The sequence below is a fragment of the Monoraphidium neglectum genome (assembly GCF_000611645.1).
Source record: "Monoraphidium neglectum strain SAG 48.87 unplaced genomic scaffold scaffold01942, whole genome shotgun sequence".
In the NCBI taxonomy this organism is placed as follows: Eukaryota; Viridiplantae; Chlorophyta; class Chlorophyceae; order Sphaeropleales; family Selenastraceae; genus Monoraphidium; species Monoraphidium neglectum.
Window position 1 is genome coordinate 1 of NW_014011686.1, and position 11213 is coordinate 11213.

At 67.5% G+C, this 11213-nt stretch overlaps 4 protein-coding genes across 4 annotated transcripts; 3 read left to right on the top strand and 1 right to left on the bottom strand.

The window, feature by feature from the left end:
- Positions 1-353: 353 nt before the first annotated feature.
- MNEG_9451 (hypothetical protein) lies at positions 354-950 on the top strand (the record flags this gene model as incomplete). The annotated part of the gene is made up of 1 exon (XM_014042074.1): positions 354-950. One exon carries the CDS (start codon positions 354-356, stop codon positions 948-950), a length of 597 nt encoding a protein of 198 aa, XP_013897528.1.
- A 1072-nt stretch (positions 951-2022) lies between these two features.
- Positions 2023-4407, top strand: MNEG_9452 (Microtubule-associated protein RP/EB family member 1; the record flags this gene model as incomplete). The annotated part of the gene is made up of 6 exons (XM_014042075.1): positions 2023-2061; positions 2348-2434; positions 2631-2690; positions 2957-3433; positions 3723-3776; positions 4171-4407. 6 exons carry the CDS (start codon positions 2023-2025, stop codon positions 4405-4407), a joined length of 954 nt encoding a protein of 317 aa, XP_013897529.1.
- Positions 4408-5114: 707 nt separating this feature from the next.
- MNEG_9453 (hypothetical protein) lies at positions 5115-5570 on the bottom strand (the record flags this gene model as incomplete). Its single annotated transcript, XM_014042076.1, has 1 exon — positions 5115-5570. The coding sequence occupies one exon, from the start codon at positions 5568-5570 to the stop codon at positions 5115-5117; it is 456 nt and encodes a 151-aa protein (XP_013897530.1).
- Positions 5571-8576: 3006 nt separating this feature from the next.
- Positions 8577-11161, top strand: MNEG_9454 (hypothetical protein; the record flags this gene model as incomplete). The annotated part of the gene is made up of 6 exons (XM_014042077.1): positions 8577-8579; positions 8663-8809; positions 9113-9316; positions 9532-9670; positions 9908-10856; positions 11002-11161. 6 exons carry the CDS (start codon positions 8577-8579, stop codon positions 11159-11161), a joined length of 1602 nt encoding a protein of 533 aa, XP_013897531.1.
- Between the last annotated feature and the right edge of the window lie 52 nt (positions 11162-11213).

The following is an 11213-nucleotide window of genomic DNA, read 5'->3' on the forward strand; positions in this document are numbered from 1 at the left end:
CCCCCCAGGCCACCGTCCCTCCCGCCAAGGCGCGAGACCTGCTGCAGGCAGCAGACCAGTACCTGCTAGAGGGGCTCAAGCGGCTCTGCGAAGGCGCCATATCGCAGGTGCGCATGCGCTGGGGCACGCTGCGCGCCATCCGGCTGGGCCTTTGTCCGCCACGTGCCGAAGCTGTCCGCCACAGGCTTCGAGCGGATCACATGCGCGCCACAGATGGGCCTCATGCACAGTAAACACACAGAACCAAGCGTGCACTCGCCCCTCACACGCGCACACGCACGGGGCACCCCCCAGCCCGACCCTCGCCTTGACCAACAACCGCCCCCGCCCCATCTCTTGGCCGCCGCCCTCAGATGCTGTCTGTGGACAACCTGGAGGACGCGTATGGCCTGTCAGAGGCCTTCAGCGCCCCCAACCTGGCCAAGCGCTGCGTCCTCTTCACGCTGCAGCACTACGCCGACCTGGTGGCCAGGTTTGGCGCGGACGGCTACTCCCAGATGATGTCCCGCATGGTGCCGCAGTTGAGGGCGGGCCTGGTGGAGGACCTGCAGGCTGCGGCCGACGCGGCGGCGGCGGAGGCGGCGGAGGCGGCCGCGGCGGCGGAGGCGGCCGGGGAGGAGGAGGGGATGATGGTGGACGCGGCTGCGCTGGAGCAGCACCCGGCGTGGCGGATGGCGCTGGACAACAATGCGGAGGGCGTGCGCGGCGTCGCGCCGCCAGGCGTCGGCGGTGGTGGTGACGGGCAGCCGCAAGTGCTCATCGGCGGGGCAGGCGGCGGCGTGGTGGTGCAGCAGCTGCTGCTCGGCGGCCGCGGGGGTGCAGGTGGCGGCGGCGGCGGGGGCGGAGGAGGAGCCCAACGGCAGCAGCAACAGCCGCAGCAGCAGCAGCCGCAGCAGCAGCAGCAGCAGCAACAGCAGCAGCAGCAACAGCACCGGCGGGCGCCCACGTAGGCGTGCCCGTCTGCACGTGCGCACACCCCCTTTTCGTGCTGAGTCATCCGTCAGTCAACGTGTGCACTGTTTTTAGGAAGGAGGCTTCACCCTAGAAGCTGGGACACTTCAACGTGGGCAGGCAAAAGGGCAGGGCAGGCGGGCAGACACATGCATCCGGGTCGGGGTGCCTTGCAGGACAGTGCAGGGCCCCGCGCGACACCCCTCAAGGCGTCGTCCAGCTGTCACGCATCCCCCTTGCTGCCAGCCCCATACGACTGTGTGTGACCATCTCTCAACAAAGATCACGTCGCCTTCACTAGCCGGGCTGTGGCGTTACCCCCGATCCTGGCTCCGCCACTCTGCGGATGCTGACGCGCGCCGCAAGGACATGGTGATTGATGCGTCACACACCTAACAGCACAAGATCATCATCAACCTATGTAAATTTGATGCAATCCATGGCATCGCTGGCCCACCAGGCATAGAAAATGGGATGCAGCACGTGCATCGGTGGTCAAGGGCTTGCGGGTCTTGCCCTGGATGACTGGAGAGGGGGAGAGGGGTTTGGCTGCGATGGGGTCTTGCGGCACAACGAAGCTTGCAGCAGCTGCTTCTGTCTTTTGACTAGTGTCGTATAAAATCCATTGCTCGTCAAGGTCTTCAATTCATGAACATCCAAACGGAACGACTAAAGGCTGTTTGAACGGCAGTGGTCCAGCTGTCGCTGTTAGTTGCCGCCCGTGGCCGCTCTTGTCACAGCCACATAAGCTCCGTGTATATTCGAGAACTTATTTGCCATATACACACGGTGATCTCGAGTCAAGCAAGATAATGGCGGGGCGAACGGAGTTGTTGGGATGGCTCAACTCAACGCTGGACCTGCGACTCGGAAAAGTGGAGGAGGTTGGTGATATAACGTAGAAGACGGGGATGCACCCTTGGCCTGACGCACTGCGTCGTCGCGCACTGCATCGTCACGCACTGCCGCATGCGCCGCCGCATTGCTGCGGCTCGCAGAACTTATGCTGCAGCCTGGCACTCCCTCTCGTCTGCATGCCAGACCGCATCCGGAGCCGTTGCATGCCAGATAATGGACGCGCTGCATCCAGGCGCCGTGCCCATGAAGAAGGTACGCACGTGCATTGCGGCAGCCGCACCTCCAGGGGTTGGACCGCCTCAGATGAGGAGACGACTGCAACCCAATTAGTGACTGCTCACATGGACTAGCAGGCATACATGCAGTCAGGTAGCCCGCATCAGCACAGTGCCAGTGGTAGCTGCGGTGCTCGGCAGCTGTGGCAGCATATGTACGCCGGCCCAGCCTGGACACTACCAGGCCAGCCCTCTGTTCCTACAACGCCTCCGAGGCGCGCTCCACCCGCCGTGACGGCAAGCGCTGCTGACAATAATGGCAGGTGGACTACAACGCCAAGAATGAGTACGAGTACATCAACAACTACAAGGTGCTGCAGGAGGTCTTCACAAAGCAGGGGATAGAGAAGGTGCGGTGGCTGAGGGGCCCACTGCAGGACATGCAGAGCAAGTGCCTCGCCCGCGCGGCCTGCGTGATCTGGCAGCTTGAAGGGCAGCTGACTTTGACAGGGGAAGGGTGGGAATCCTGCGTCGTGCGCGACTCGTGACGGCCCCGGTCTCCCCCATCCCTGTGCGCGTGCGGTGTTTTCCGCTGTGCGCATGCAGCACGTGGAGGTGTCCAAGTTGATCAAGGGGCGGCCGCTCGATAACATGGAGTTCATGCAGGTGTGTTTGTGCGGGTGTGGGTGTGGGTGTGTTGTCAGAGCTTGTTGTCGTCTGACTGTTGCTGCTCGTTGCTTGATGATGCACGTCCGTTTGATTGGGCCAGAACATCACTCTTGCGTGCATGCCATGTAGCAGCACCCGGTTTTGCGCGCGGCAGAAAATAAGCGCACGCCTCAGGCGCCCCCACTTTCAAGGGCAGCCTGCTGCTCCATGTGCCAAAGCACCGCTCCGCCCCCTCGCTCGTGTTCTTTTGACCCACACCGCAGTGGCTCAAGACTTACTTTGACCAGCAGACCGGGGGCCGCGGCATCAACGATTACGACGGCGCAGCCCGCAGAGCGCTCTGCAAGACCGGGGATGTTCGCGGCAGCGGCGCCGCCTCTGCGCTCGTGAGCCGCACCACCGCCGGCACTACCCCGACGGCGCCGTCGCCCGCGGCCTCTGCGACGCCGCACCACGGCGCAGCGAGCTATGCTGGCCGCCTCCCTGGAGGTGGCACCGGCGCGGGTGCGGCGGCGGCTGCGGCCGTGGGGGGTGCGCAGCCGCCGGGGAAGCGTGCCCCGAGCCAGAAGCTCTTCACAGCCGGCAGCGGCAGCTTGAAGGCTGCCGCCAGCGGCGGTGGCGGCGGCGGCGGTGTGCGCTCGCGCGGGCCGTCGGACGACGGGGCGGTTGAGCAGCTGCATGCGGAGGTGGCCACGTGGCGCTTGACGGCCGACACGGCCACCAAGGAGAAGGACTTTTACGTGAGCAGCGCAATTCGCGCTTTCTGCGCTCATGCGACAGGCTGCCGCACGCCCAATGGCTGCGCCCGCGAGGATGCAGCTGCTGTGCGTCGACAGTCCCATTCCTGGCCGCTGGTCAAATCCGTAAAAGCGCGGCGGTCCTCATGCGCGCTGCAGATATATGCTTCACCATTGCCATGTTGCCGGCTGCTGGCCTCTCATCGCTCATCAGGGCAACTCCTCCCACCCCTCTAGCCCAACCATTGCCCTCCCCCGACCTCCTTTGCCCTGCCGCCCCCATGCTGCGCAGTGGTCCAAGCTGAGGGCCATCGAGCTGCTGTGCAACACGTGCCCCGACGTGGCGGTGAGGATCGGCACGCGCACATGGATGAGTCAACGCACACGCATCAAGCGACGCTCGCGCGAGGGCGCATGGACGCAATCAAGCGCACACGCCCTCACGGAACCCAACGCCGGTGTCGCTCCCACCATGCATGATGCCAATCTACATGACTGCGTGCCAGTCATGTAGAAACAGTGCCCTGCTGTTGCCAAACGCCACGACAAGGCCGATGAGCTCGCTTACACCTCACCCCTGCCCCTCACCCTCGGCACTCTCGCAACCTAGCTCGTTTCACCTGTGCAAACGCACAGACGTGTGCCAGCGCAGGCACATGCACGTACATGCACATGAGCGCACACACACAGAAACCTGCACACGCATTCACACACATGCACACACTGCTCCTTCTCTGCAGGTGCTGCGCGTGGTGGAGGACATCCTGTATGCGCCCTCTCAGGAGGAGGGCGAGAGGCTGCTGGGGGAGGCCATGGCAGACCTGGAGGCGCAGGGGCTCGCGGCCCCGGCCCCTGCGGCCCCAGAGGACGCGGCCGCTGAGGGCGCGTCGGGCGGCGACGGCGGGGCGGAGGGGGCGGAGGGGCAGGGCGGCGACGCGCTGGCGGTGGCGGCGCAGGAGGTTGGGTGCGCTTCTTGAGGGCGTGCGGCGATGGGATTGAGCTTGGTGGGTGGCACGCGGCCGCTCACAGGATTACTGACAGTCCCAGCATCAATAGGCAGCATTTTGTAGTGCCGGTGCGCTTGGTTTGCACAAGGTGCAAGCGCAGCCGCTGCGCTGCCGCGCGCTTGGCAGTGCTTTTGAGGTTGCCGAGCGTGCAGCTGCCGGAAGGCGGCGGCAGCCTGTATTGCGACGGCAGCCCCCTGTCAATGAGACGTTCTACCACTGTGCTCGTCGGAGGAATGACAAGAAATTACACCCCATAGCCCTGGCGCTGCTGCACCTGCAGAGCAAGCCTTGGGCAATTGTTTGGCATCACATTGAGCACGGTGATGGGGCTAAGGCCTTGTCCTGCAAGCCAGGGACGGGCTGCTGGTCATGCCTGCGCAGCCTCTTCAGCCACACACGGCGGCAAGTTCAAACAAGCGCTGCAGTACGGGAAGGTGCCAGGGCATTTCGGCTCGCTGGCTGGTCGCGGGTTGAGTTGGATGCTGGTCAACGCGTGCAGGCCACACAATACTCACCGAAAAATAACACAAGGCAGAAACCCAGGCAACGTGCTTCAAAAACGCGCAGTCCGTGTCCAAACTGTGGGACTGTCCAACAACCCAAAACACCGCACACTTTGCAAAAAAAACAGGCCAAAGCCGCCGCCATGCCAGCCGGGCGTCAAGGCGGACCGCGGTTCACCCATCTCTCGCCTGTGGCGTGGCGTACACCGACCACACCGCCACCGCGCCGTCCCTGCCGCCCGTCGCCAGCAGCCCCCCGCGCGCGCCGCCGAGCGCCACGGCCGCGGCCGCCTTCGAATGGTACCGCAGCACACCCAGCGGCGCGCGCTTCCGCGCATGCCACAGCCGCACGCGGCCGTCCCAGTGCGCCGTCGCGGCCACGCGGGCGTCGCGCCTGATGGCGATGTCGCTGATGCCCGCGCTGGGCAGAGTCTGGGAGCCCAGGAACTCCAGGCGGCCCGCCGCGGCATCCACCCTGAAGAAACCCAACGTGCTGTCAGCAGAGCCGCTCATCCCAACCCACCCGCCGCCGCCCTGCCCACCGGCCGCGCTGGTCGGGTCTGGTGTGGGCCCGCTGCCTGTTGCCGGGGGCGGTGTTTCCCCCTCGGCTGGTGCGACGACGAGGCTCATGACCGCCTCTGAGTGCAGCTTGGCCTCTGCTAGGGGGGCTGCGGGGGCGCGCGCGTCCCACAGGGCGACGGTGCCATCCTCATAGCCGGCGAGCACGTGGGGGGCGACCGCCTATGGAAGGTGGGGGTGCCAACACGGGCGCAGAGGGGCCGGAGGGCTCGGTTGACCTGGGGCGGTAGGTTGATCGGCCCGAAAGTGTTGAGACAGGTGGGTCACAAAGCACGCAGCTGCCTTGATAATCGCAGCGCTGAATTGCCGTACGCACACCGTGCCTGCCATTCAACAGGACTGCATCCCCGCCCGTCGCAGCCCCCGGCTCACCCCTGACGCCCAGCCAAACGCCTGCACCGCCATGCACATGCCATGCTGCGGGGCCTCCTTTGGCCGAGCCTGCTCCAGCCGCACCGCCGGCCGGGCGCCGCCGTGCCGCCCCGGCGACAAGGATGGGAGATGCAGCGGCCACAAGCCCACGCTGGCAGAGTCCTCGCATGGGAGGCAGATCACAGCCTCAGTGGCGATGGCCGGCGCCGGCGAACTGCCCTCACTGTCGAGTTGCGCCTGCTGCTGGCCCCGGCTGCAAGGCTGCTGCTGCTGCTTTTTCTGCAGCTGCGGAGGGCGCGCTTCGTCCCCCTCCTCTTGCCCCTCCTCCTCCTCCTGCTCCCGCTGCTGCTGCCCGTGCGGGGCCTCTGTGCCGACGCATGAGCGCGGCCGCTGCAGTAGGGAGAACCGGCAAAAGCTGAAGCCCCCTGTCGCCAGCACCGCTGTCGGCTCCCTGGGAGGGGCGGCGGCGATGCCCTCAGGACAGCACACAAGAAAGCCATGAGCACGAGGGTGGCGGGCAAGCGCGCCCTTCACTTGATGTGTTGACAACCCTCCCGCCCTGGCCTATCCACAACAGCACTGGAGGAACCGTGCACCCTCCAGGCGCTGGTGCAGGGCAGGGGCCCACCTGCTGAGGCTGCCGTCAGGCAGCAGCGCCCAGCACCGCACAGACCCGTCGCGCCCCTGCCTGCAGATCGGCGGCGGCGGGCGACACCGGGGGCGGCAGGGGGCCAACCGGGGGTTGGATGGCGGGGAGGTGCAGGGAGACCCGCACAGGGCGGGCGTCGAGGGCGGGGCGGCAGGGCCTGCCGTGCCTGCGTGGGGGTGTGCCAGCACTAACGCTGGCGACCGAACAGGCTGCTGGACCTCCCTGAGCCAGAGGTGTCAGACAGCCTCCCTTTTTGGAGAGGCGGCCGCGCCCCTGCCACTCACGAGACCAGGGTCGCGCCGGGTAGCTGGGCCACCCTCAGCTGCAGGACTCCAGCGTTGGCCTCGTGCAGCCTGGGAGGATTGCAGGGGCACCCCCGGGTGACATAGAGGGCCCTATATTGCATACTTCAGCACGGGGATGGGGGAGGGGACGCGTGCCCAAACAGCGCCCGTGTCCCCTGCGGGATGGACAAGTGCAGAAAGCGCACCTGCGGCACAGCGCTGGGCGGCGCTCCTCCAATCTCCAGCATCGCACCTCACCATCGGCGTCTCTGTGAGGAGGAACATGGAGGCGTTTTCTGCCTTGTCTTCATGACATGAGGCGCACATGTGGCGTGCGCAGCACAGCACAGCATGGCGTGGCATAGCACAGCACAGCAGCAGCGGCAGCGGGGCACTGCGGCGTCACCCGCCCAGCATCGCACACCGATCGCGCACCCGCTCCACAGCAAGGACTCGTCCTCGTTGAATTGCACACATTGGACGTCCGCGCGATGGCCACGCAACACAAACAAGGGCTCGGGAGACGGATTCGGCATACTGTGCGCAATAGAGCAACGCCCATGATCCAGGATCAATGCACCCGGGTTTCATAACCTGGTCAACAGATGCGCTTCCTAGATCCCCATAGCAACAAGTGTACAGTGCTGCGAGCAAGATCAAGTTGTTTCAGTATTAGTGTTCCGTTAATGACCGCAATTATGATGTTTTTCTATCACAACATACCGTGCTTTCAACAGCTGGAAGAGCCTCGGGGGTCTTTTTGCCGTCACTTTCGGCATAGCCGGCGAATCAGTCGTCAATTTAGCAGTCCGGGCGCTCAATTCTATATGTCATTAGTATTGCAGCCTTCCAGTTCGCCAAGGAGTCACTAGATCCATCATACATTAGGTTGACTAGGCATCGCTGGCCGCGTGTGTCTGGAAGCAGCCCGCGGCATGGCTTTGTACTCCGTAGATATCATAGATGCGGTATCTGCATATTTGTCCCCCGCGGACGCAGCGGCGCTGCGATGCGTTTGCCACAGCCTGCGGTCGAGTGTGGACCTTGTGAGGGCGTCGCTGACACCCTTGGCACTCTGCCTGGCGCCTGGGTGAGGCCCCGACCGCCTGTGGCAACTGCGTGAGGCGTGAAGGGTGTGTGTGCTGCAACAGGGCGCCAACAAGACGTCGGCGCATGCCTGCATGGGGGAGGCACCCCACCTGGGGCGGCGCCTGCAGCGAGTCGGTTGGATTCGTGTGGCGTAAGGCGCCGCCACACATACCCCACCAACCCCTAAAACCCTGCACATCCCACCTTGAGCTGCCGCGCATGACATTACCTACCAAGCCTCCCGCCCGCACTGCCGCCGCCCGCCTGGCTTCCATCAAAACCCCATCTCTGCATTTCCTTGCCGCTCAAGCCCCTCACACCAGCCAGCCCCGCCCGCTCCCCCACGCAACGTGCGCAGCAGGTTTGCCGCCCTCAAGGCCCTTGACCTGTCCCGCCTGTCCCGCCCCATCCGTGATGAAGACCTCGCGACCGCCCTCTGCCACCTGCGGGGCCTCACCTCGCTCGCCGTCGGCGGCGCGGGCTGCGCGGCGCTGCGCGCCGAGGCGCTCGGCCCGGTGGGAGGCCTGCCGCGGCTGAGGAGCCTGGCTGTCCACGGATGCCGCAAGGTGGGAGGCGGCTCGCGCTTGGGGTGATTGGTGACGCCTGCCCCTGCCCTTTCAGAAGCGAGGCATCCGATACAAGCGACAAGCGCCCACGCGCCAAATGGTACGCACAACAAATGTGTTGAGTGCCGCCCGCGGCTCCATGCCCGACGCGCGGCTGACCCCTGACCCCCGTGGCCCCCCCAGGTGCGTTGGTCTGTGCTGGGCTCCTGGACGGCGCTGCGCCTGACCAGCATGGAGCTGGTGGGGCTCTCCTGCGGCCCCCCAGACGCGGGCGCGCTGGCCGCCATGCTGGGCGCCGGCTGCGGAGCGACGCTGCAGCGGCTCGTGCTGGTGGGTGCCGAGAGCCGCCCCTAGAACCTCAACCCTAATCAGGGGGGCGTGCTGGCTTGGGGGCTTTGGGTCGGTCGATCATTGGCAGGTCGGCCCAGTCTGGCCCATCTGAGGAGGCGCGGGCGCCTCCGCAACCCACAGCACCCGCTGTACTTCGTGACGCATCAACAGAAGGGAGAGTCAAAAGGGGCACAGGAGAGGGCTCCGCAAGGGCTGCCCCATAACATCTTGAATTGTGCAGCATTGGCGGGGGCGCGCCAACCACGCATGCCGTCACCCTCCCGCCGCCCCCCGCCCGAGCAGGGCGACGCGCGGACGCTGTCGTTTGTCCCGGATCTCGCCGTCGCCGCCGCCCTCCGCGCCTGCTCGCCTTCCGCGCTGCGCCACCTGGACCTGTCCGGCTGCCTGGAGGTGACTGATGCGGGCCTGGCGCCCGTGGCGGCGCTGGCGGCGCTGCGGGAGCTGGTGCTGCACAACTGCATGAAGATTGCGGCCGGCGCGGTGGAGGTGCGTGGACGCTGCACGGAAGCTGTGCGCGGGGATAGCGGGTGGTGGCTGGATACTGTATCCACGGCAGCCGCCAGGGGGCCCTCCCGCCTGGTTAGCCACTCCGTGCAGGTGACGAGCATGTGCAGATACATGCCAGGCTTCCTCCGAGGTCGCGGCAGCTGCTGCCACGATCGTGCTGACCCGTGCCCCTTGCCCGCCTGCCCCCTTTCCAGGCCGTCTCCCGGTTGCCCGCGCTCCGCGCCCTGAGCCTGCGCGGCTGCAGCCAGCTGGGGGACCACCACATTGCGGCGCTGCTCAGGGGGGCGGCCGCGCTGGAGGAGCTCTCACTGCAAACCTGCAACGGCATCACGGGTGGGTGGCCCCACCAGCCGCAACCCCGAAACCCTAAATCCCTGAGCTGGCTGCACGCCGGCGCTGGGTGCTTGCACCCATGTATGCGCCGCCGGCGAAACGCACCCGTCGCTCGAGATTTGTCGTACGATGTGCGACGAGGGCCTGCACGCCCGTCAAGGTATCATACATAATGCTCCGGAGCGGTCAACCAACGGCTGCCCCCCACCCCACCCCTGGCCCTTAAACCGCCCGCAGGCTCCTGCCTGGCGTCCCTGCCGTCCCGCGCGCCCCGCCTGGCGGACCTGAACCTGTCCCACTGCATGCGCCTCGAGGAGCGCCACCTGCACCACCTCTCGCGCCTGCCCGCGCTGCGCCGCCTCGACCTGGCCGGCTGCATGGCGCCCGGCGCGCAGGGCCTAGCCTGCCTCGCCGCGCTGTCTGCGCTCACGGCCCTCGGCGCCGCGGGCTGGACGCAGCGCGGCCCCGCCGCGGCGCAGCGGCACGCGGCGCAACAGCAGCACGCGGCAGCGGCCGCTCCCGGCGCGCAGCCGCCGCAGCGCGGCGAGGGCGGCGCGCCGGGGCCCTCGGCGCATGCAGGGGCGGACACCCCTTCGTCCGCAGCGAGCTCGGGCAGCTACCAGGCGGACGCGTGGCAGCTGCCGCCGCAGGTGCAGCGTCTGGACATGCGCGGCGCGAGCCTGACGCGCGGCGCGATGCGGCGGCTGCTGCGCAGCCTCCCGCCGGTGCTGCAGCACCTTGACCTGTCGCAGTGCCAGATAGTTCCAGAGGACAGCGGCTGGGGCATCGGCAGCGGCGGCGGCGGCAGCGGTGACGGCGGCGGCAGGGGCGTGAGCCAGCTTCTCGGCGGACGCTCGGCGCAGGCGGCGGGGCGGGGCGGGGCCTGGACCGGGGATGTGCTTCCGCAGGGGCCGCCAGGGGACCAGCAGCAGCAGATGAGTGGGGCGGACCTGCGGCCGCTGTCGGCGCTGACAGCGCTGACCGCGCTGTTCGTCAGCGGCGTCGGCGTCGGCGCAGCGGCGGCGGCCGCGCCGCGCGGCGGCTGCGCTGAGGCGTCCGCCTTTGCCAGGATACTCGGCCGAGACTGCGGCGGCGGTGGCGGCGGCGGCGGCAGCGGCGGCAGCGGCGCCCCTGCTGCCTGCAGCTGGCCGGGCCCCTTCCAGGGGATGGCCGGCCTGGGCGCGCAGTGGGCGCTGCAGGGGGCCGCGGTCGCCGCGCCACGGAGAGATGACAAGGGGCTCGGCAGGAACGTGCGGCGCGTCCTCGATTTCGACGCGTGGGCCGGCCGCGAGGCGGAGCCGCTGAGGATGCCCTCCCCCCTGCGCCTCGAGGGGGCGGACGGCGGGGGCGCGGCGTTTGGCGGGGTTGATGGCTGGCCGGGCGCCGTCGGCGGCGGCGGCGCGCTCGGATGCAGCTGCGGAGGCTGGGGCGGCGCGGGCGGCGATGTCGTGCTCCGGTTCGGCGCTGCCGCCGCCGCCATGGGCGCGCTGAGCGGCGCGGCGCCCGGGGGCGGCTGCGCCTGCAGCGGCGCCCGCAGCTGCTC